The 24,568-nt window shown below is 45.9% G+C and overlaps 2 protein-coding genes across 4 annotated transcripts; one reads left to right on the top strand and one right to left on the bottom strand.

Moving 5' to 3' along the window:
* Positions 1-109: 109 nt before the first annotated feature.
* On the bottom strand, positions 110-11,431 carry IKBKB (inhibitor of nuclear factor kappa B kinase subunit beta). The gene is made up of 21 exons (XM_065659376.1): positions 11,253-11,431; positions 11,085-11,179; positions 10,302-10,419; positions 9,513-9,582; positions 8,491-8,579; positions 8,289-8,378; positions 7,838-7,962; positions 6,907-7,014; positions 6,492-6,621; positions 5,841-6,035; positions 5,525-5,639; positions 5,023-5,146; positions 4,624-4,775; positions 4,446-4,507; positions 3,596-3,705; positions 3,289-3,338; positions 2,653-2,752; positions 2,317-2,464; positions 2,020-2,147; positions 1,231-1,321; positions 110-720 (listed from the first exon to the last, which is right to left on the bottom strand). The coding sequence occupies exons 1-21, from the start codon at positions 11,355-11,357 to the stop codon at positions 652-654; spliced, it is 2,274 nt and encodes a 757-aa protein (XP_065515448.1). The 5' UTR covers positions 11,358-11,431; the 3' UTR covers positions 110-651.
* Positions 11,244-24,208, top strand: PLAT (plasminogen activator, tissue type). 3 transcript variants are annotated; one of them, XM_065659378.1, is made up of 15 exons: positions 11,244-11,673; positions 12,626-13,022; positions 16,983-17,084; positions 17,397-17,436; positions 17,754-17,885; positions 18,267-18,380; positions 18,469-18,643; positions 19,152-19,243; positions 19,500-19,674; positions 19,987-20,072; positions 20,507-20,702; positions 21,180-21,316; positions 21,401-21,541; positions 22,764-22,912; positions 23,686-24,208. In XM_065659378.1, the coding sequence occupies exons 3-15, from the start codon at positions 17,001-17,003 to the stop codon at positions 23,842-23,844; spliced, it is 1,680 nt and encodes a 559-aa protein (XP_065515450.1). In that variant the 5' UTR covers positions 11,244-11,673; positions 12,626-13,022; positions 16,983-17,000; the 3' UTR covers positions 23,845-24,208. The 3 variants fall into 3 exon arrangements, with proteins under 3 accessions (XP_065515450.1, XP_065515451.1, XP_065515449.1); XM_065659379.1 differs by lacking the exon at positions 12,626-13,022; XM_065659377.1 differs by lacking the exon at positions 11,244-11,673 and having other exon boundaries at positions 11,683-13,022.
* Positions 24,209-24,568: the final 360 nt, after the last annotated feature.

The raw sequence follows: 24,568 nt of genomic DNA, 5'->3' as shown, positions 1-24,568 counted from the left end.
CTGCAAATACTTTAAGCTGTGTGTACACTGAGGATTTCCTTCTCTGTGGTCTCTGGGGGTAACATCCTTCCACCACTCGTGGTTTAGAAACCTGCACAGTGAAAGCAGCTTTTTCATCATAATGTTATTGAGGGTATCAAAAAGAGCAAACCAAAAGTTTACATGTTTTAGATCATTTCGTTCCCATAGAGGAAACAAGTACCAGGTAAGTACAACCATTACACTTAAGGAAAAAAAGTGCAAATCAGCAAAGTTAAGAAATAAAGTTCACAGTTCAAGTATATTAGGAAGGTGACATCTACCAGTGACTGTGCAAGCTGACTGCACGCAGAGTCCGTTGTTCATCAGAAAGCCTAAAAGGCAGCAAAACAACCACATGTGATGCTTAAGGGAAGATACATCAGGACAAAGAGTAAGAATACCTGCTGTCTTAAGGCACGATTCAGAACTTTTCCAAGCACTTAGAACAGGCATTTCCTACTGTGTCTTTGTGGAAAAAAGGTCCAAGAGGTGGTTACTAAAAGCTAGGCCATGTGTATCACATAAGCAGCAGGTGAAAGTAGGAGGGACTTGAACTTCCCTTCTCAGAGGCAGCAGCTTTTCACAGTTGCCTTCCTGAAACAGCATGTCTTCAAAAGGCAGCCAGTGATTTTACATCTGGGTTTGTTCCGGACTGTTTATTTCTTCTACCTGAAGCTGCAGCCAGCTCCAATCTAGAGCCTGAAAGGAACAAACAGAAGTACAACATTGAATACAGTTGAGATTGCTCCTGAATAAAAGGAAGTAATTTAAAAGATTTATACTGTAACCAAGTTGGTCAATACAGTTTCATGATGAACCATGGGACTGCTGTAAAGGAAACCCTTAAGCTGCTTATTTTCCCTAGTATGTAACTTTCTTTTTAAGATTCTGCTTCATTAAATAAGCATCCCTGCCCACCAGTGTATTGCCATCAGCAGACCAGCCCCATTTTAAGGTGATTGTCACAGCTCAGGTCACCAGCACGTGGCTCGCCTTCTCAGCAAGCAGGGAATAGGTCAGTCAGTTCAAGTGGGGAAGTGGGTGCTTTCTGCCTCCCATAACTACTTTCTCTTTGTCCAACAGTCACATACAGATTCCTATTAGCTGTATTACTTAATACAAGCAATTAGTTATTACTGTATTACTTATTACAAGTGTGAAACCATGAGCTTCCCCAGTCCATTTACAGAAGAATATCAAATATGTTACCATGAAGCTCTGCTCCTGATCCTTCATTGTGTCATGCATCACATTTTCTAGTTGGCTACAGAGTTTCTGTGATTCCAGCAGTAGCTCCTCACTGAAAGGGGCAATTATTACACAGTTATTTTCCATAGCGTTTTTGTTTGAAGACATGCTGCCTCTACCTTTAAGAAACCTTTTTGGCAGGTATGCTGAATATTAACCTTTATCAGTCAGTCCATAAGCTAGTAATTCATATTGCAACTGGGAAAGTCAGTGGCATCCCCAGATACACAGGGCAGGGGAAAGGAAGCATCTTCCAAGCTGGAGTTGGGTTCTTACTATCCAGAGTCACCGTTAGAAAGTTACAGAGCAGCCCATAAAGGATAACATACAAATAAATCAACAAACCAAAGCCTGTCAGTCCAAATGGTGACCTTGTTCATTTAAGCAAACCAGAGCTACACATGCTTGATTATAGCAGTGTCTCCTTTATGATACAGCTCGGCTACCATCACCTTACATGACGATGCTCCAACAACTGCTGTTGGCAGCATACTTCAAGTGAGCCCAACCATTCCACATAAAATGAACCCTTTATTATTGAGATACGGGGTAAGTAAAGCTATACATTATTCCCCATTTTTTATAAGGAAAATTCAGAACCCCAGGAAGTCCAGCTATAGGCAGAAAAGACTGCTGACAATGGAAACTGACCACAGTGTAAAATAGAAAGCTTGTGTGTCATTTCACAAAGGGAGAGCCCCAGTGTTGCAGTGCTGGCATCAGCAACTACAGAGTTCCACGCTGCCTCACCTTTTCCTGACAGATTCTGTTAAGTTGTAGGTTCCAGAAGGGACCTGCAGTAACAGGTGACCAGGACTACCAAGACGCGATGTGTTCATGCTCTCTGGACTGCCAGTAACAGGACCACGTACTTTACTCTGAAGAAAACACAGGAGATTCACATTGCAATTATTACCACTAAATTCCAGCAGCTTTGACTTTAATATGAACTCAAAATAACAGAGAAAAGAACCATACTAAAGGTACTATTAATGTCAATAACCTGTACTACAAACCAAACAAAACTGGAGGTTTTATTTCACTTACACAGGCAATTTTCAGCAAGTTCCACAGTTCTTTCTGGCGTTTCTCCTGAAGCCGAACAACTGTTTCCTCATCTTCATTCATCAGATTCATCACTTTCTCCACTCTGGGGAACAACTCCAGTGCCTTCTGCTTGCAAACTACAGTTTTACTATCACAAAAGTAAAAATCAGATCACAAATGAGCCACTACGGTAAGGGAACATTCCTGAAGTGTCTTCTTTCCTGTAACACTGAGATCTCATTAGCCGTACACATGCTCTTTTTTAAACCTCGAGAACAAAACCTCTTGCTGAAAATGCTTTTAACCCTCAATGAACACTGATTCTACAAAGCTCACCTCAGCTGAGCATAAATGACTCGGACTTTCTTTTCAAAGCTCTGGATTGCCTGTAGGAGCAGTCGTACTATTTCTTGGCTGTCACCGCTTGTCCTCTGATCTAGAATGAGAGTCAGAGTGTTACACAGAAAGGTTGGCTTATAGGACAGAGTGAGAAGATTCTCAGTGGTTTGTTTCTACTGTTTCTTCAATACTGAAACATCCCAATTTCAGGGCACGCAAGTTTGAGGGGGATGAATTGCACTGGATTTTAGCCACCTTCTTCAGAATGATGAGGATAGAAACACAGAGTTGGTAGGCTGGGTCTAATACCCAAAAGGTCTAATGTTTCCAAAGGAACAGCTATGCCTCTCATCTTCCCTATACAGAAGCAGCACCATATGCTTGCAGCAATAGCTTGCTCTGAGAAGTGCTCAAGAGGAGTTAAGAGCTCAGAAGGTGCCAAGAAAGCACGGCTGACCTAATTTAAAACTGGCTCTTCTTGACTCCAAAACAAGGGGAGTCCAGTAGAGTCCATGTGCAGCTAGCACACAGGCAGGCTACAATGCAGAGGAAGTTTTCTCAGTGCTCACTACTGCATCTCCAAAGTTGCTATCCACACAAAGCAAGCTGACTTTGAGCTAAAATGTCTTTTACCTCTTGGCTTCTCTCTCAATCTCCGGTACAGCTCTCTGGCTTGTTCTTCTCTAGAAGAAAAAGGCACAAGAACACATAGGAGTTTCTCTAGAACCAAAATTACAAAGTACTTTGAGAACTCAAATCTTTTATACAGCAGTCTGCCATGTCAGACTGATGACAGGTAAGGAGTCAAAAGCTTTCTAGTGTCAAAGTCCACCCAGTCCCCCCCAGTTTGGGCTGAAGAGACAGCACTTTCCTTGTCTTGCAGTGAATAAGCTTAGCTAGCAATACTTGTGCATCTGAAATTCAAGGTAGTTCAACTCACAAATCCTCCAGTGTTCCTCCTTGTTTACGACCTAGTGGGCTTCTCTGCAGGTCCACAATGTCTGTCTGCAGGGCCATCATCTTCTTCACTAGCTGATCTACATCATCCTCCTGAAAGCAGGGAGGAACATAAGCAATGGGACAGTTTTATCCTAAGAGACATTACCACTCACGCTGGCTCTTCCTTTCTCACTTGCATGTCTAAACACTTCCCATTCATCACTGCTTTTCCCTTTTTCTCTCAGCACACAACCACTTCCACTCCTGGCACCCCAAATTCTGGCTTTGCACTTGGAACTTGTTCCCATGCAGAAGCTGCTGCTTGTAGACAGTCATTCTGCCCTCTGTGTCCTCCCGGTAGAGGAGGACCAAGTGCTGGAAAAGAGTAAGGTATCAACTAGTCACCTCTCATTCCTCATCCTTGGCCCTACTTAGAGGGGTTACACTTTCTTGTGTCAGAAGGCTGGATGCTTTGAATGCTACCAAGAAAGGGAAATGATTGCCTTTTCAAAACTCAAAGCTGATGCTTACAAGTCTTGTGTTCAATCCTCTAATGGTTCACTTTCCCATTCAGTTTAACCTGTTCCACACCTCTTTCAGCTACCCTGGCTCCAGGACTGGCTTAGCAGACAGCCAAGTGCAACTGTTGCCATGCCTCCTCTCACATTCCCCAAGACTTCCCTGTGTCCCCTGGGCCTTACAAACACAGTGAGTGTAAATTCTGGTAATGGACAAATACGGTGCCACCTAAACCAAGGCAACATGACATCTGGAACCAGGCCAGACACGAGAAGTTTCTATTTAATGCAGGACAATAAAGAAAGAAAGGATAAGCAGATATTAAAACATACCCTCCCACAGAGTTCCACAGCTTGCTCCATCTCCTTCCAGGCAAACAGCAGCTTCTCAGAAGCTACAGGAATGAAAGAAAAGTGATTGTTTTTGTCAGGTTCAAACAGGAAAAAGGTAGACACTCTGTGGGGATAAAAGGCATAAAAAGAGCTCTTGTTTGTCAGATGCTATACTCACTAATTCCAAATTCAATCTGCTCTTTATACTTCTCCAGATCGATCTGAATGCTTGTCTTAAAGAAGTCCAGCTTTGCTTTCAGCTGCTGGGAAAGGGATGCCATAGAATTCTTCATCTTCGAGAGAGTACTATTGTAACGCAACAGATTCATCCTACATGGACAAAAAGAAGGCCCTATTACCTTCTGAAACTAAAAGTGCAGACTTCCCCTTATATCAAAAGCAGATATTTCAGAGTGCAGCAGTGAGCACGAAAGCAGTTGTGCAGAGGTCTAAACTTTCAGCTTTCCATTAATGGCTCCACTCATGGGCTTCCCCATTGCAACAGGGTCCTATTCCTGCCCTTTCACCCAGGAGCAAAAGCAGAGATTTAAGTATTGTAGAGAAACTGCCACCGTACATGGCTGCTCGCTGCCCCTGCTGAAGCCGGTTGCAGTCCTCCTTCAGCATCCGGATCGTGTGCCAGATCTGACCCCATACCTTCCTCAACTGGAAAAAGTGGAGATTCTTCTTTGGATCCTGAACTGGAAACACAGGGGGGAGGAGAAACATCCATATCAGCGTGAAACCCAAAAGTAGTGTTATCCCATGATAAAACAAACCAAAATGTCACTCCACTGAGGGGCACGTTACACCTTGCAAAGCCTACAGTTGGCTAACCCCTATGCAGCTTCCCCAGTATATCTTATATATACTTATATATATTTTGAGGAAATGAAACACTTCCTTTCCTCAATTATTCTGACAAACTGGATGAATGCTATGCCAGTCCATTTTACTGCTTCTTCAGCCCCAATATGCAAAAGCTCCCTCTTCTCTTTGCACATGAATCACACCACAGAACAGAGTCAACCCTCTCGAGGCTGAGAGCCTCTCACATTCATGCTAGACAAAGTCCTTACGGATGCAGTCAACGCTTTCTGGATGAGGACGCAAGGCAACCTGAGCCTCGTAGGTAACTTTCTGGTTATCGAAGAGGAAGAGGAGGTCTGTGTCTGCAGCTGCAGTGTCATTCACCTGCAGAAGACAAACGACCCAACTCGGTTCTCTCAGAAAAACCAAACCTCAGCACCACCACCAAAGGTAAGAGGGTGGCATTTGGTCTGTGTGGTTACTGTGACAAAAGCCTGCTAGAGTACCAGGGAGTGCTGTGCTGCCACCATCAGAGCAGTGCCTGCTGATTCACTCAGCAGAAAGGGAGGGAGTACCCAGACTCACCTTGCTATCAGCTGTATGTTTAGTGGCCAGCTTCTGGGAGAACAATGCAAGTCCAGCTTCCTGCAGTAGCTCCTGGTCCTGTTCTGGGATACCCGTATCTAACTGGATCCGGGCCTTCACACTCTGCAGAGTCTCCTCCTCTGTCACAGGGTAGGTGTGTACAGTTCCCGTAACCATGTTCAAAACATGAAGCAACTACAAGAGTGGTGTGATATGAGAAGGGCTGAAGATGCAATCTGCTCAGACAGGACTGATGTAAGACTGAGACACTGGGCACTGCTAAACTGTTCAAAGCACTTGCACTGCTCAAGAAGTCACCTCACAGCTACTTCATAACATTATGCCACAGTTCTTGTCCTCCATCAATCAGAAGAGAGGCCACATGGCAATTAAACAGCTTCAGTCACAGGATCCCCTACCAGAATATGGAAGCAAGCACACACAGAAGCTATTTGCTACTCCCACAGCTCGGGGAATATCTGTCCTCAGGTAAGCAAGATAAAACCGTCTGTCACTATCTTGTCAGGAGACAGCTAAATCAAATTCCGTGCTGCTCCTCCTCCTGGGTCTATAACTTAAGCCTCTTCTCTCATGGGCTACAGGCAACTGCTCTTTGAAAAGCTTTTCAGGCTATACAGACCCATTGCTCACCTTCAAGTTCAAAATGTCATCCAAAGCTTTGAAACACCCATTGGGTCCATATGTAGGATCTGTACCTCTCTGCCGTGGGTGCCACATTAACATGAGTTGCAGCCATTTCTCCAGCCTCCCAGCCAAAACACTGAAGGACCAAAACAAGGAGGTCAGAAGAGGTGAAAGTGCATTTGTAGTTACTATAAGGCCTGGCTGTCGCAACAGGACTGATGAACAACTCCCCCCACCCATCACGAATGCAGTGTTTAGAAGGCAGAAATACACTCTTAACTACACAAGTCTGACAAGGGACACAAGCATTGTGTCATGCACCCAATTTATTCTCAGGTTAACAGAGTAAGGCATATAATATAAACCTTTTGCAGAAGAAACAGTTTATCCCAGTGTGGGAAAACAGATTTCCAGTGCTCACCTGTTTAGATTGTTCGGGCAGGGTAAACTACTAGAAAATTTGACTTCTCCAGATAAGTCTTCGTAAACGACAATATCCAGCTCACTCTTCTGTCGCACTTTTGTATGCCTGATGAATTCAAGCAAGTACAATAGTGAAATAATCATCATAGAATAGTCTAGGTTGGAAGGGACCTTAAAGATCATCTAATTCAACCCCCTGCCACGGGCAGGGACACCTTCCACTGGAGCAGCTTGCTCCAAGGCCCTGTGTCCAACCTGGCCTTGAACACTGCCAGGGATGGGGCAGCCACAGCTTCTCTGGGCACCCTGTGCCAGCGCCTCAGCACCCTCACAGGGAAGAATTTTCTCCTAATCTATAAATCTCCCCTCTTTCAGCTCAAAGCCATTCCCCCTTGTCCTATCACTACATGCCCTTGTAAAAAATCCCTCTCCAGATTTCCTGTAGACCCCCTTTAGGTACTGGAAGCTGATATAAGGTCTCCCTGGAGCCTTCTCTTCTCCAGGCTGAACAAGCCCAGCTCTTTCAGCCTGTCTCCATAGGAGGAGGAGCTCCAGCCCTCTGAGCATCTTTGTGGCCCTCCAACAGGTCTACATCCTTCTTATGTTGTAATCCTTCTTATGTTATAATCACCTGCTTTTCCCAGCCTCCATGTTAGTAGGCTCTTAAAGCTCCTCTCAACGGATCCAATACAGATGCCGCTTTGGCTTCTGCTACCTGTCCTGCAGAAGCCAGTCCTGATCCCAAAGAGTGAGGATCAGGAATGCTGAACTTGCTTAGGTAAGTCAAACTCCTGTGAAGGGAGTCAGCCTTTATAAAGGCAAGGAACATAGGGATACTACCCTAAGAATCAAGGGACCACACTTCTAGTTCCTGTAAACAGGACAGTTGCATTGCATACCCTCTTATCACCCGGCCCCAGCTCACTCACCATTGCACTGGCTGCCAGTTGGGTAGGAATGGCCGGAATCCTGTAATGCACTCGAAGGCCAGTGTGCCAAAGCTCCAGTAATCCACTGTCACTGTGTATTTCTGCTGTTCCAGCAGCTCTGGAGCCTGAGACAGTTCACACAAATAAGACAAAGCCACCCATCTCTTAGCTCTGTCTATCCCTTAAGACCTCATTAACATTTGTATAACGGATTAAAGGCTGTGCTGAACGCTTTGTCTCTCATGAGCTTTGGGATCCATTCAAGGAGGACAAGCAGAGGTTATTGGCACCTAAGGCTTCCTGTGAAAAGCCAATGTCAGCAAAAAAACCCAGTCACCTTTGCTAGCTGCAGCACCCCAAATGCACTTAATCCCAGCCCAAAGCCTGATAACAGTTAACAATATCCCACTGCAAAATGGTAGCTGCTCTTCTGGCTTAACTCCTTCCTTACCAAGTACTGTAGAGTCCCAACAAAGGATGTGCACAGGCTACCCTGATCCAACTCCTTAGCATAACCAAGGTCAATGATTTTGTGTATTAACTGAAACACACAACAGAGAATACAAACACTGGAGAGAAGTCCTGTTAAAAGCACACCATACAGCAGAGAAAGAACTTGTCTGTGCAGGCAGAGACACCTAGTTCCTGCTTACCCTTTGCTCTCCCTGCTGCAGCACAATGTTCTCTGGTTTCAAGTCTCTGTGGATAATCCTGTTCTCATGAAGGTACCTGAGAGCAGAAGCTGGGAGAGAGAAAAAGCCACTTTTAAGGAGTATAACTAAAAGTGCCTAGCATGAGCTCAGTCAAGATTCATTTCTACCTAGTACAAGCACGGCTTTTGGGTCAAATCTTGTATCATCAAACACACAATGAAACTCCAAGTGCAAGAGGAAAAATCGGTGTCAAACACCTCTGGACACCTCTGGAGACAGTTTGCTCTCTAGGTATCATTTCCTGATCACTACAGAGTACAAGGATGAGGCAGCAGAATACAAATGCTCTGGGAGCACAAAGGATGGGAGATGATGCCTAACAGCCACACCTGCAGTAAAAGTAATGACAAATGCACATTTATTCTCTTGCCAAAAGTTCACTTTCTAAGTGTACACCTGCCCTAAATACACTTCTTGAATATCTTCTCTCTAAGGCCTTAGTACCTGTCCAGTTCTGCCTCAGCTGCTACTCTGTAAGATTAGAACATAGCTTGACCAAAACATGGCACCCCAAAAGCATCTGGACAGCACCAGGCAAATGGCACCAGAACTGTCTAAAATTCCACATAGTGGCCGCCCAAGTGCTAACAGAAACCCACTGATCACACACGCTCCAAAGGCCTGATGGTCAGCTGTTAAGCTAAGGGTGAAATCTGATGTGCAATGTAAACTAGAGTCACTTGGCCAGTGTTCAGCTATTCAGAACCTCCCAGAAAATCCTGAGTGGCATCTCTGCTGGCCAAGAAAACCCATCTCTACATTTGCAAGAGCACAAAAAAAGTAATATCAAAGGTTGGCTCTCCCACAGGGAGAACTGCAGAGCAAGACAGGAAACAAGTATACTCTTTAAAGGTCAGCCTAAGGTGGTGTCATTAAGCTCACTGCTTAATAGACTCAAGAGTGGATTCAGCACTGAAAGGGCTTTCATACTTCAGACAACTGAAGGTACTGCTACCACTTACCAATATCAGATAACAAGATGAGAATAGCTTCTTCCCGCAAGCCACAGCAATTCTCCAGCTGATTCAGGTACTGCAAGAAAACAGCACAGAATAGTCTTTCTCTCCTGTATCCCAAGTGAAGTTCAGTCCCACAAACTCTCACAGATGCAAGAAGTTCCAGTAACAGCAATGAAACTCTCTAGAAGCACAAAACTCTATGGGGTTGTGACTGTCAGCAGTAGCAATTACAGCTTCAGACCTTGCTCTCAGCACACAGGAGGAGAAGAAAGTGGGTGAAAGAAGCCAGTGTCATCCCCACTTGCTTCATCCTTTACAGCCATTTCCCCTGTGCCTGACAGTATCAGCTCAAATCTCAGCTCTAAGCTCTGGGTTTTATCTAGGAGTAAATTATGCCGAAGGTTAGAAAACCAGTAAGATTAGAATTAACCTCCTATGGCAGATAAGAGTTAATCACTTTCTCTAAGGGTACAGCCCACAGAGGTACCTGGCCCTGTCATGGTCTTGGCCATACACCCAGTTCCACATCGCTCACACATGCTCTCATGCTCTATGTGCCCTCACAGTCTCACTTGCAGCCAAGCAAACACAAAAAGCATCTGAAAGCACTTAAATCTTCAAAAGCTGAACCTGATATCAAGGACCAACCCACCAAAACCTGTTGGTGCCATGGCAAGAATTAGGCAGCATCAAGATGTGAAAACAGGTTTTACAGGGAAGCTTCAACAGAAAGCCTAGGATCAGCTGAGAAGCTGATGATGTGGCTTTTCATCACCACCACAGGGAGCTCACCTTGCGGAGGTCTCCACCTTGGCAGTACTCCATGGCCAGCAACGGCAAGTCATTTGGTGCAAGCTTCTGCATCCCTTCAGGGACATCACGGGCAGCCACCACATTGGGATGGTTCAGCCTGAGGAGCAGAAATGAGGCAAGTGCGCACAGTGAGCGGAACCAGGGTAAGACCTGAAAGGTGTTCTGCAAGAGCTCTGCAGTGTCGTGTGCTCACGGCCAGCACACACAAGCCTACAAAGGTTTTAGCCCTTTTATAACTTGTGAATTCTGATGGTCTGTGATTCATGCATCCTTCACGGACCCAGGCTCACCCCAACTCCTTTAGTTTCACACACAGAGCATTCCTTCAAGGTCCTGAGAGCTACAGGCACACACCTCGCAACGGAGCGCGGCACAGTCCGTCACCAGCCTCCAGGAAAGACCCAAGCCACGACCAGAGCGCCGCATCCAACAGACCCAACACCCAAAGGACGACCCTCAACGGGCAGGCAGCCAGCCAGGGGGCCTACCGCCCGTGCTTTAGGGGCGGCTCAGAACGGAGCCCAGGGTCCGATCCGCGGCCGCAAACGCCACGCACGGTTTATTTACCGCGGTCCCGTCCGGAGCGGAGCGGAACCGAACGGGCTCCCCCCGGAAGAGGCGTCCGATGGCCCCTCCCGCCGCCACCGCCGTTAGAGCCGCGCTCGAGGGCCGCGCCCGCCCGCCCCGCCCCGGCGGTGATCGGGCCCCGGGCCCGTCCGGGAGCGCCAGGCCGAGGCCCGGCCGCGGTGCCGCCCGCCTCACCGCTTCATGATCTGTATCTCCAGCGCCCAGCGGTCCCGGTTGCGGGGGCTCAGCTCCTGCCGGCACTGCTTGATGGCCACCTGCTCGCCGGTCTCCTGCGGACACAGGAGGTTCGGCTGAAGGCGGGCGCCGGGGAGGGGAAGGGAAGGGGGAGCGGGCGCTGCCTACCTTGTTGTGCCAGCGGATAACGTTCCCGAAGCCGCCGGTGCCGAGGCGCTCCTTCATCTCCCAGGGGCCGCAGGTCTGCGCCTGCAGGGCCGGCGGCCGGCTCATGACGGGGCCGCGCCGCTCCGGCTCCACGGGGCCTGGGCCGCCTCCGCCAGCGCTTCCGGCTCCGGCGCAAGCCCCCGCCCGCCCTTAAAGGAGCCGCGCGGAGCGGGAGCTGCCACCGGGGACGCCGCCTCGGGGCACGGGGCAGCAGGGAGCGGCGAACGGCACCGAGCCGCTGGTCGCCGTGGTGCGCCGCGTCCAGAGCCGCTGCACGGATGAATGCGCGGCCCCCCCCGGGGGATGCGGGCCTCTGGCACGCTGCATCCCGACCCTCGAGCAGCCCTGCCGAAACCCCTCCTGAAACGGGAGCGAACTAGAGGTAAGGCAGTAGATGGTGCTTGTGAGGAGATGCTGGTATTGTTGGTTTCCCTACAAGATGTCAAGCACCACGAATAGCACCCACACCACTCTCTGGACAGCTGTAGTGGCCCTTAAGCTGCGGAAAGTTGGGGAATAGTAGCGTCTGAAATCGTCCCCCATGGCCATTACTTTGTTGGCATCTTTAACCCAAAATTCTAGTAGCAACTAGCTGTTATCCTTAAAAATGACAGGAATTAGCCCCTGCTCACTCAGCAGTGTCCGGTCATCCTTTTCTCAACAACTGGAAACGACCAAACAGAGCCGCCCTTAAATCAGATTTATTTCTGGCTGTAATGCTCACCACCAGCACTGGGACTCTCAGAGAAAATATGTGATAACATTGATGGGTTTCCATACACAGAAGAGCTAAATCTGCAGAGTAACCAGGGTTTCATCTTTGCCAATATGCAAAATACCTATTGCCATGCTTCCCAGCCGAGGATGCTGTGGTGCAGCTTCTTCCTGAAGCTGGAGATCCCTCACACACTATTTCTTATGTCTGTGTTTATGCCAAATTGTGCGAGGAACCTGATTTTTAGTGAATCGGTTCATAAAAGTTAGAACACATCCATTACTGTAACAACTGCATCACTGGTTGTTTTCATAACCCTGAGTTTACTTTGCCTCTCACACTGATAACCCAGTGCTTCATGACCACACACTGGTGAGTAGATCTTGTTTTTCTAGGATGCACAGTAGCAATAAACATTTAACTTTTCGGTCCCCAACATGCTATTCCTTACTTCTGTCTAAGGGTCTTTAGAAGTTCTGCTCATTGTCCCCACTTTACCCATTTTGTCCCCGTGGCACTGTCCATGGCATGTGCCTGCCGGCCGAGGATTCCCAGTGGATTGCCAGCACACTGCGCTCTTTCTTGTAATAGGACTTTCTCAGTACTAACTAAGCTACAGATTGCAGCTCCTCTGGTCGTGTTGGAGGTAACACATGTCACAGTCCCACGAGCATGATGCACAGCGTGAGGGATACGCGCTGTTCTCAAGTCACTGAAGCTTAAGGTGTTCAACGGGGAAGCGTTTAGAAGACTGACACCGCTCTATTGAATGGGAGAGAGAAAGAACAACGCGGGCTGCCGTAAACCAGCGTCCCCAGCCCGGCCCCGAGCCCCGGGCAGGGGCCGCCCCGTCCCGGAGCCGCTCCGGGGGGGACGAGGGATCCTGGCCCCGAGTCTCCACCCCCTGCGCGGGGCTCGGGGCAGGAGGCGCTGGGAGCGCTCAGAGCAGCGGCGGACATCAGGAAACCGCTGCTCTGCAGAGCTGCATCCGCGGATCCAGCGGAGAGAAAGCAAAGGTAGGTCCGGCTCTGCACCTGCCTCACAAAGCGCAATGCCCGGTTTCAGCATCATTGAATGCATTGTCATTGAATGCTATTAACTATTGTTATTTAATGAATCCCGCTGAAGCACCGCGGTGGTTAACTAACTGAGCTATTGCCTTTCAGCTTTGGAGGAGGTTCCTAACGCTGGGTACAGCTGATAGCTTTCAGTTATGCCAAGAAAGCTTCAGCTCTTGCAGGGGAAGGGCTGGCAGCCGCAGCTAGCAGGGGGGAGGTCTCCCATCCAAAGCACATTAGCAAGAGAACGTAAAGCAAAAGAAGAGTTATGGACAAATACCTTAATGGTAAGGAGAGACCCAGAGAGCTAGCTGTGAAAGGAGAATCCATCCCAGCCTGGGAAATCAGGCTGTGTGCTCATCCCAGGCTCCCAACCAGGGTAATGGAGGGACAGCGAGCAGGAGGGCGGATCTTCTTCAGATCACGCTTTGTAAATGCAGCCAAAACCACAGGAAAATATTGAGAATGATTCCCAAAACAAAGGCAGAGTTTGAAATATCCATTTCCTCCAATGCCTTCAGAGACTGCAGAAGCTTTCTCGTGTGGGGTTTTTACACAGTTCTTTTCCCCAAAGGCACAGATCTGTCTGCTGTTACATCTTGAACAGAAATAGTTCAAGTCTGATATTCATCTGCTCAGTTTAGCAAAGGGATACAGAAGCACTTTCTCCAGAAGGCAGGAAAAGTCAGCAAGGATCTGCAGTCTTTCACTTATACAAGATCAATATAGCTGTTCATCAGCAAGAACCCTCTTAGTGCTATAGATTCAGAATCAAAGCATTCTGAAATGCACATACTAAGTGATTGGAAGGCACACAGGGGTTTGGGGGAAGCTACTTTGATTTCAGTTAATGACTTTTTGTTCAACCTTGATAGATACATTCTTTTTTAGGTCTTATTCCACACTGGTAAGATAATATACTCTTATTGCTTTGTTATTATTAACAAATTAATAAGTGGGATTTCAAGTATTCCTGCTGATGATGCTTCAGCAAAGAGCGATACATTTGGGGTATCATATATCTTTACGTCCTAATATACCTTAAAGTGTAGAACCAAACTATCAGAGCACCACATCTAAGCCTCTGGCTTGCTGCTAGAGGATTTTTGGTCAGATAGGAAGCAAAGGGTGAGAGCAGAAGGCAGGAGCTGTTCAGAGGAGCCCTACAGAAAGCACACTGCTAGTGAAGTCTTGTAAACATGGTATTCTTCAAACAGCCATATGGTTTCAATTTGATAGGGCTTATCATTCAGAACATTCCAATTGCCTGCCCTAAGTTTTACCTTTCCCGAAACGGAAAACAAACATCTGGCAACATCTGTTGTCAGTTTTCCACACATAACAGCCACCAATGGGTAGACAAGCATCTCCCACGGACAGGGGGAAAGGTGGAAGGGAGAGCGTGTAGAGAGGCAGCAGGAATAAGTGCAAGTCCAGACCACAGCTGATTTAGTTCAGATTCCACTGAAAAAATGCCTATTTTGAAGCCACTCTTGCAGCTTTTAAAAAGGCTTGCTATGCAAGGCAAAAAACTTCCTAAGCAGTGAGAAAGGGCTTGAAAGTATATAAAAAGGTACACTACAAAATCTGCATAGTAATACAAATCCCCTGGAGATGCTCTGAATTACAAGGATCTCATTGTCGAGATAAGACTTGGAGTAACTAAGGTTCTTGGAAGCTGTTCCTGTGAATCTTTTCAGTCTGACTTGCAACTTAAGTCTCCTCTTTGTGTGGTCTAATGATGAGAAGCTAAAGGCTAAATTATCCTGCTGCACTCCCAGTTCTGCTTCACAGACTGGGATATTTGTGCCTTTTGCCTTTTCTTTGAACAAGTATTTAAAAGAAACCAACACAACCCACAAAGAAACTCCCTCTTTTTTTTAGCCCTGAATCCCAATTTATGACTCATTCAGCTGTTATACTCCAATTTCAGCAGCTATTATCCAGCTGCCTTCTCTGGATTCATATAAACAGAGTCTGAGCTCCTCATTTCTGGAAGTAATTTCTCAGATAATTGGGTTGGCTTTCTACTTGCTCAGAGATCTTATCATGGAGATGATAAAAAGGTGATAGTGTGGGAGACAGTGCCTGAATATTATTGCAAATATTTGGAACTGCAGAGCAATCCTAGAGATTAGGAATGAAATTCTATCTTCTCGCCTGCTGCTCTGCCTCAGTCCCAGCTCTTGGTATGTATAGGAGGCATTATACTTTTAAAGAAAGAGAGAAAATGGACCTCTGGTGCTGGACGTGGTCAAAGCAGGGGGGTTCCCATCTACATCACACTCTAGCCATCATTTCAGCCATCTAAGCTGACTGCTATAGCAGTCTTGGTGAGTACAGAGGATCAAGCTAAATCTGTTCACACTGGTGATTACTGTGTCTTGTTCAATTGTAAAAAAAGAGCTACTGTTATGCATGCAGGAGTAACTATTACTTTTAGGAAGAAAATGATGGGTTCAAGCCAGAAAACCTGTGATAAAGTTACTTATCTTATTGTAAGGGTTCAGATTACACAGCTTTTAAGGACTGGAATTGTCATTATTATTACTCAACTGTGAAAACTGATAATACTTTCCCAGTTTTTAAAAGACATATTGGACCTTGCTAGTTAATGCCATAGACACCGTATCTAAACCTCTGACACTGTACAATCAGCTGCATTCATTATGCCATGAACAACAGCCTCCTCCCCCCACCAGTGTCCTGCGGGTGTACCAATAAATCCTCATTTAAAGTCCTCAAGTTCAGCAGTGTTTCTAAATATAACATAGGACTTCTCTAGCTACCATACTGGTGCTGCTGAGATCAGGCTTTACTGAGCTCTTTTACATACACACATGTACATATGTATATACACATATGTGCAACTTCTATGGTTAGTACAAGATCACATAGATAAAAGAATGGGCAAAATAAATCCTCCAGGATTTTTCCTCCAGGGATTAACAGAGGAGCTGGAAGCCCACAGGAAAGCACGTGGCCTTCATCAGGAAGCAGACTATCTTATAAACCTTTTGCTGCCTTTACCAGCAAAAGGTTTCTAAGGTTTCTTTGTCAGCAAAAGGTTTCAGCAACTTCACAGAGTCTTCAGACGGAGTCTGAAGTGTAAAGATCCTGAAGGGATTAGCAGAAATAAGAAGCAGTTGTGACTGCATAGGAGTGCAATGGACAAATGAGAGCACCAGCCCAAAAGCCAGCCTGCCAGCCAATTGGCATACTCTCCCTCTTCAGCAAAAGCATAACAACAATAGTAGAAACTAAAGGCTCAGCTAGGGAGAAGAAACACTGAAAACCAAAGACATAGCAGCGCTGTCCCCACCTATCATCAACCAAAGCCTCCTTGCTGAAGCATCCTCAACACAGGAGAGGCCCTCACTCTTGCCCAAAAATAGCAGTCTGTGCAGAAAATGAAAATCGTCTTAAACCACTGACCCAGACTGACCCTTCAGCAGGTTTTTGAGTCCTTGCAAGAGATCTCTTAGGCTTCAGTGACCTGAATCTCAGTGAACACTTTCCAATCAGCAGTACAAGTCCTTCATTAGACAAGTCCATCTCTCTAATAACACACGCAACCCGGCTGCCTTCCTTGAGAAAAAGGACTTGGAATTTACTTCTACCAGTGTTACTCCCCGGAAACATTCTCTGAGTTTCCTCCAGACCTAACAGGGTGTGCTTTAGCCTGTCATGTTTCTAAATTTATCAGGTAGAAGCACATCTGGGTCCAGCCTGACAGTTTCCCCTTGTCCAGGGTCACCAGGACAGCCAGTCCTGATGGCTGAGAACTGCAGAGTAGAAAGCATGTTTTAATGTAAAAACAACTGTCATAATTTAAGACCTGCAGTTAAATTTATCCCTTTGAATTCCGTTCACATTGTAAAATGCCTTTGTTCAACATCTTGTTTTTTGTCTCTGGAGGTAACTTGAGATTTGGACATGATGTGGAAAACACTCAGGATGGAAGGCAAAGTCCCATGTCTGCTCCTGCTGGTGGGAGCCATTGTGACTGCTCAGTGCCAGGTAAGAGGCTAATGCATCAAATAATGCTCTTGCTATCCTCCTGTGTTTAAAGTAGTACATCCTTACCATTGACTCCAGCTGTCTCCATTGGACAGAAGGAGAATCTGCTTAGATCTGTGGCAATTCCATGGTTTATAGTTACCCACGCTGAGACACTAAAGGCACTTTTCACTGTACTGTCTGACAAGGAGGGCAGAAAGTTGCTCAGAGCTCTCCTGATTTACAAGGCCTCAAGAAGAGGATGGAGGCACTTGTTCTCTCTGTTTTCTTAAGAGAGCAGTTACTCACAGAATTAACCTTCTTTGCTTGCAGGGCTTACGCACACGTTTCAAACGGGGAGCCAGGTCCAGAGGTAAGCCATGCGAACTACAACTGTGTTACCTGGAGCTTTGTGAACGCAGGAGGAGAAAGCAGGTGATGCTGAGGGAACGGAGCCTGAAAGCTGTTTGTCATGGTTATCTGGATGAGAGATTCAGAAGACGAAAGAGCAGACCATCAACACAATGCACAACTCGATGAATAAAGTTTTCCTCTCCCTCTGCTCTTCCTCAGAGACAGAGAGGCTGTCGATAGCGGAGCTTTTCTCCTGGGAAGAGAAGGGAGTTCTTTCGCTCAGCCAGGTCTTTTCCCTGACTCTCTAAAAGAGGATTTTCCTTTCTCCAATTACAGCCATTTGCACAGAAAAATCATCTGGAGAAATCTACCAGCACAGGGGAACCTGGCTGAGGCTTTCAGGGAGCAGAGTAGAGTACTGTAGGTGCGACAGCGGTTGGAGTCGCTGCCACACTGTGCCTATCAGAGGTGAGTATGAGGAGGAAAAAGAGAAAGGAAGTGGTGGGGGATGAGAGATTTTCCATCTAAGCATCCTAAAGAACTCCATTCTCAGGAAAGGAGTTATCACACAGAAAATTTGGCTTGAAATAGACTAGGATAGAAATGAAAATACTAATATGTACTGACTTAGGCAGGACTAAGAGGGAGTGGGCAAGAGGCTGAGGAAGGCTCCTAATAGCACGTGGAGAGAACGGAGCAAAGGAAGAATGTGAGCACTATACAAAAAGACTGTAAGCACATGACAGAACAGCCTAAAGGAGACTGACAGGAGAGGAATGATGGGTATGCATCGATAGCTTCTTACTTCTGTGAAATATAACAGTATTCTGGCTTTTGCTTATTCCACAGCCTGCACTAGAATTAAATGCTACAACGGGGGCCAGTGCTCACAGGCATATTATTCCCCACAGCTCTTCATCTGCCAGTGCCACCAAGGTTTCTCTGGGAAGCAGTGTGAAATAGGTGAGTATACCAACGCTACTGGCTTTAGTTATGCAGTGCAGAAGGATGAGGTACCCAGAAGATGTACATTTTAATCCCTTTTGTTCAGATACTACAGTTAAGTGCTACAAAGATGCTGGAGTAACATACAGGGGTACATGGAGCATGACAGAGAGCGGAGCTGAATGTTTAAATTGGAATAGCAATGGCTTGATGGACAGGAAGTATAGCAGCCGAAGAGAGGATGCTGCTGAGCTGGGACTGGGCAATCACAACTATTGCAGGTGAGGGGCTGATGGCACCCAGGTCAGAGCCACAGGAATCAGCCTAAAGGCTTGGAGCAAAGGAATGGCTGTTTGCAGTAGTCTAATGTCAAGCAAAGAAATGAAGTGCAGCCCATGAGCGGCAATTGCAATTTCTGTAGACATCTCAGCTTCAGATCTACCTAGACTGGATGCTTATGGAAGACTACAAAATGCATGTACCTCTCACCCCATAGTCTTTCCCTTGTCCCTTTTCAGTGCCTAAAACTCCCTTTGTAGGCCAGTTTCCTGCAGCTCCAGATCCTGCTCATAAACTAAACTTCACAAACAAGCTGTCCACTCCTGCCAGCTACTGGCTGTTTCATCCTCACTTACATGTACTCCACAATTAACACAGGAATCCAAATGACTTCTGAAGGTGCAGTCCAAGTCTTCACTGCAGAGCAGGATTAAGTTACCAAACTAGATGGCAGACATGGGACTAATAACAATAGCTTCATAATGATGCATAATGTCATAACTCTTTCAGAAACCCAGATGAGGATTCCAGACCTTGGTGCTATATCTATAAAGGGGGAAAGTACATCTGGGAACACTGCAGTGTGCCCTCCTGTTCAAAAGGTACATGCAGGGGGACAGGGAATGGACTTTACAGCTTCCATGATTCACTGCATATCTAACGGTTCTCTGGGGACTTGTGCTATTTCTGCAGCCTGAAAAGTTGAACCTCTATCATTAATCATGGTTAAGCTTTTAATATTTATGACACTGAGAGACTGAGATAAGTATAGCTAGTATACAGCCTTGACAGAAATCCCAGTTAAGAAGAGCTAACAGGTTCACATCCATTAGTTAATATACAGCTTTCTTATTGAAGTTGGAAACAGCAACTGCAAATCTGGAAGAGGCACAGATTACCGAGGCAGCCACAGTGTTACCAGCTCTGGAGCTACCTGTTTGAGGTGGAATTCCCGAATCCTTGTCAACAAGTTATATACTGCTTGGAGAACAGATGCTTACCAGCTGGGCCTTGGTACTCACAACTTCTGCCGGTAGGTAGTCACAGAACTGAAGTCCCACCAAACTTCCTTGTCGTCCTCTTAAGGCCAGGCTCTTTTATGTGGGTTATTTAAACACAGAAGTACATTACTGTTGGGAATGAAGCTCACTGACAATAGTAATTTCATTCCACCTGACCTATCTATGCTTTTGTAACATCAGACTCCATAAATTCAAGTTCCACGTGGTCCTAGGGCTCTCTGTTATCTCTAGAACACTCAGGTGACAGGCTGCCACCTTTAGGTCTCCCCAGACTCTCTTCACATTTGATAATACAAATAGTTTTTCTCTTTCCTGTGCTGCAGGAATCCTGACAATGACAGCAAGCCCTGGTGCCATGTTCTGAAAGGAAATCAGCTCACATGGGACTACTGCAATGTGCCTACTTGCTGTAAGGATACGGCACTCCTGTGTCTTCTCTTTCTTTGCAGCATTACTGTTCTGCATGTCATTTGTATTAAGCTCAAGCTTCTTATAGCAAAATAAGAGCTGGAGGGGGAACCTCCACACCCAAAAAAAAAACCCAACTCCAAAACCAAACCAAAACCCCATTCAGCAGGTCCTTTTTAGAGTAGAAAGAGATTCTGTGGCTCCAGCCTGCCAGAAGTGCCTTTTTCTCCGCCAGAAGGGAGGACAGAAAAGGCAGTTTCCTTACTGTATTTTTCACATCAGAATACAAGTTTCCTAGGGAACAGGAATGAGTCAGTTACTACACAGTTCACGCCAGGCTGCTTCAACATGCACTGGCAGCTAACAGGCTCTTAACCCAAACTCCAAGCAAGAAGGCCTGAACAAAAATCCTGTCTCTGGGTTTGTCACCCACAGCCACCTGCGGCTTGCGGCAGCGCCGAGGACGCCAGTACAGGATTAAGGGTGGCTCCTATGCAGACATTGCAGCTCACCCTTGGCAAGCTGCCATCTTCGTGAAGTACCGCCGGGCGCCTGGAGAGCACTTCCTCTGTGGAGGAATCCTCATCAGTTCCTGCTGGGTTCTGTCAGCTGCTCACTGCTTTGAGGAAGGGTAAGTTGAGGATTCAGTACTGTTGCAGGGACCAAAACCAACCAAACCTCAACACAACCAGACTGAAACTGGAAGCATCCAGTCTTGCCTTACTAGAAAAGGCTTAGAATAAAGCTTGTCATTGTACACTAAAGAGTGTAAAGTTAGCTGTGCAGAGCATGACAGGCAATTGTTGGGCCAACTAACAGCATGGCATTAAGGTATCACTGCAGAATAGCAAGTAGCTGAAGAACAAAGCTGTCAGTACAGATGCAGATCTGATACTTGAGAACAGCAAGGGGCTGGCAGAGGAGCTTTGCCATGATGGCTATAAGTAATTAGTGCAAAACCAAAGGCAAATCGGGCTCTTCAAGTCAAACTGCCTGGGTAACGAAGTAGTAACAGTGCTAAACTACGAAGAGCAGAAGCTCCAGCAGCACATCTTCAAGGGAAGGGTGCACTCAACATGAGAAGAAAGTTAAGATTTTTGTTCTTCAGCTTTAGTGCAAATCAGCTGAAGATTGTGCTGGGGAGAACATCTCGAGCCACTCCTGAGGAAAATGAACAGAACTTTCAAGTGAAAAGCTACACCGTGCACCAGAGATTTGACTCAGAAAACTTCGACAATGACATCGGTAAGAACTTTACTGACCTAGTGACTCTGCAAAGGTTGTGGATGGCTCCGGTTTGTGCTTAATGAAGTTGCTTTCCCTCTTCAGCTCTGTTGCAGTTGAACTCGGATGCAGAGGACTGTGCTATTGAAACAGACACTGTCCGTGCTGCCTGCCTCCCAACACCAGCACTACACCTGCCTGCCTGGACTGAATGTGAGATCTCTGGTTATGGCAGAAACGAAGAATGTAAGTAGAAGATATTAAAGTTTGTGTCCCCTGCCCTCAAAGAATTCAAGCCTTTAGCACTGCTTAGTATGTGGTCCCCTGAATTATCATATGGGCTTATATCAGCACTACAAAACATACGCATAGTAGGAGATAAACAAGTTTGGTTTTTTGTAAGTTATTTCATTGATCTTAGTTCTCTCAGCTGCATGGGCTCATAGAGTCTTTTCAGATATATATCTAGGGTTATCTGCTAATACATATCCGCTAATCACATGCAACTACCTGCAACTGTATAGCGTATTAGCAGATAATCCCAGATATATATTTGAAAAGGCTGGCTAAATGGTTTCTAAAGTGAGCTACAACAAACAGGAATAAAACATGTCTGAAGGTATAACAGGCTGACTTGTATTTAAAACAAACAAAATCCCCCAGCTTGCATTTTACTGGTACTTTCTACTAGTTTTCATTTCATTTGCTAACTTGCAGCCTCTGTGAGACAGAGACTGTGAAGAAACCACCATAAAAAGACCTAATAATGATTTGAACCCATAGTGGTTTTGGAACAGACTTTGTAAACATGCAAGTGTGGCATAAAGTGCTTTTAAAGCCAGTCCCCAGCATTGCTTACAGGGAGTGCAGGGTACACCCTTTGAGAGGGAAAGGATGCTGCAATTGTAATTCAAAACTAGACTGAAAAACAACAACCCTGCCAGCTTTCAGCTTTGTGCAGTTGCAGCTATGCAGAAGAATAAAAGCAACACCAAATCCCTTCCATTCCAGCATAACACAAGCGTACATTCCTATCCAGTTTCTCAGTATTGTGTACAACAAGGCATCCGCTTTTTGTTAGTGCAAGCCTAATACTAAAAAGTCAGGATCCTGTTTTGTACAGTTCGTGATTTTCCTAGGCACTTGCTGTGACTTCATTTTGGTTGATGTAACTGTGCAAGGATGACTTACCCATCCATAAACCCCAGCAGTTTTCAGAACTTAAGCTTGTTAAAGAAGCAATATTCTCTCTCAACTAGACTGAAGCAGTTCTCACTCGCAAAGCAGAACCCCCAAGAATCAAAACTAGACCCTTTGGCAAAGAAATAATAGTTTACCCCCCTCTGCCCCCAAATACTTCCATTTACTCTCCTCTAAACTACAGAACCTGAACTGCTTTGGGGCTTTTTAAATATATATACACCTACACAGACATATTTATGTATCTATATTGTATTTTTTCTTCCAGTTTCTCCGTTCTATTCAGAACACCTGAAGGAAGGCCATGTGAGACTGTTTCCAGCCAGTCAGTGCACAACACAGCATCTAGGCAACCGGACAGTTACAGACAACATGTTATGTGCAGGAGACACAAGGAACCTTGATGATGCCTGCAAGGTAAACTCCATTCTGTCCTTGAGAGTCTGAGCTAAGCAAAGAAAAAGCTTCAGAAAATGGTTTAAAGTTGTTCTGTACTTGGCTGTGTGGAAGTTCTAGTAGACTTTTGTCAAACACAGCAGAACTGTTGGCTCCTCTTTGCTTCCCCTGCCCCTCATAGCTAGAAAAGCAGGCCACACTTGATCAGAACACCACAGACTGAAAATCCCAAATATAGGAAATGGCACAAATCTGAGCAGGAAACTCCACCTCAGCAGCATTTCCTAATATTTTTTCTTATGTGAGCAATGCAAAACACTCAGCGGGGTGTTCTGTAAGAGAACGCCAGTGCTGCTCTACTGAGAAGTGCAGAAAATATAGTAATAAAAGCCAAAGATGGTGGGGAATGAGGAAAAAGGAGGGCATTCAGTCCACATCCTTTCCATTTAAACAGCTCTTTAATACACACAGCAGTGTAAGTCACCCTGGATCAGTGAACAAGCTTGAATAAGAGTATTCCTCTTTTTGTTCTGACCAACATCTCACCTACATTTCATGAGAGCCATACGGAGTTAGATGCTTTGGTGTTAGGGTTTCGGGGTGTCTCCCCATGAGGGGAGCACTGAGGGAGTCTAGAACACGAAAGGGCTTACGTGGAAGTACTGTTACTAAGAGCTCTTGATTTGTTAGCATAGGGTATTTCCATGGACACCACTAAAGCCAGGGAGTGGGGGTAAAAACAACACAAACCCAACCAAAAAAGAGATAGTTATTAACCTCCTGCTTCTCTGTAGGGTGACTCTGGAGGGCCTCTGGTCTGTATGAAGGATGATCGGATGTATCTCATTGGAATCATCAGCTGGGGAATAGGCTGTGGCCGCAAAGACATACCTGGAGTTTATACAAATGTGAATCGTTATCTGGACTGGATTCAGGACAACATGAGTCCCTGAGAAAGAAAAATGAACTATCCACAACCTTGTGGCCATGCCCTTGCAGCTTCCTTTTGGTGTTTTAAGGATACTGACAGTGCTTCCCTTTGTCCTACGGCTTTTCATACCACAGGAATGTGTAGGAAGGGCACATTCTCAAGTTTCTCTCCTTTCCTTGTTACAGGTTATTGGAAGCTAACACTCCTTTCTCCCCACATCCCCAGGCTTTCTCCTTGCATCAAATCACAAGTACTATCAAATTTAATTTATAAAGAGAGTAAACCAAGAGACAACATTGTGCATCCCAGGAGCAGCTATGTTGGTTTGGGAAAGGGTATGAAATGAAGGCAAAGGGGAATTAAATTTCCTGAAATCTTAAATCTCACTTCTTCTTTGACTGTAAATTTGCAATACATTCCAGTCAAGCTGAAGCTCTATCCTTATACCACTTTACTTTGGTTATGTAAGTTGGTTTCAGCTTGATTCTCTGTCCTCAGAGAAATGGTGGTTAAGTCCAGTTAATCTTCATAACTGAAGCACAGTCCTTAGCCTGCTACTCAAAACCCTGCTAGTAAACAGAAATGGTTTAGCTGTCCTAACGGCAGCTTCAGTGAGGTTCCAGGAAGAGCTCAGTGCTCCTTGCACGAAACACCAGGAAAAAAGACCAAGAGATAAATTCATTTTAGCTTTTTCAGACAGTGGCTTAGTCCCAAACTCACAATCCCAACTGCATAATGACATTTAC

Source organism: Lathamus discolor, chromosome 22 (genome assembly GCF_037157495.1).
Source record: "Lathamus discolor isolate bLatDis1 chromosome 22, bLatDis1.hap1, whole genome shotgun sequence".
NCBI lineage: Eukaryota > Metazoa > Chordata > Aves > Psittaciformes > Psittacidae > Lathamus > Lathamus discolor.
The sequence above is the reverse complement of the archived record's forward strand: the minus strand, read 5'-3'. Positions and strand labels throughout refer to the sequence as shown.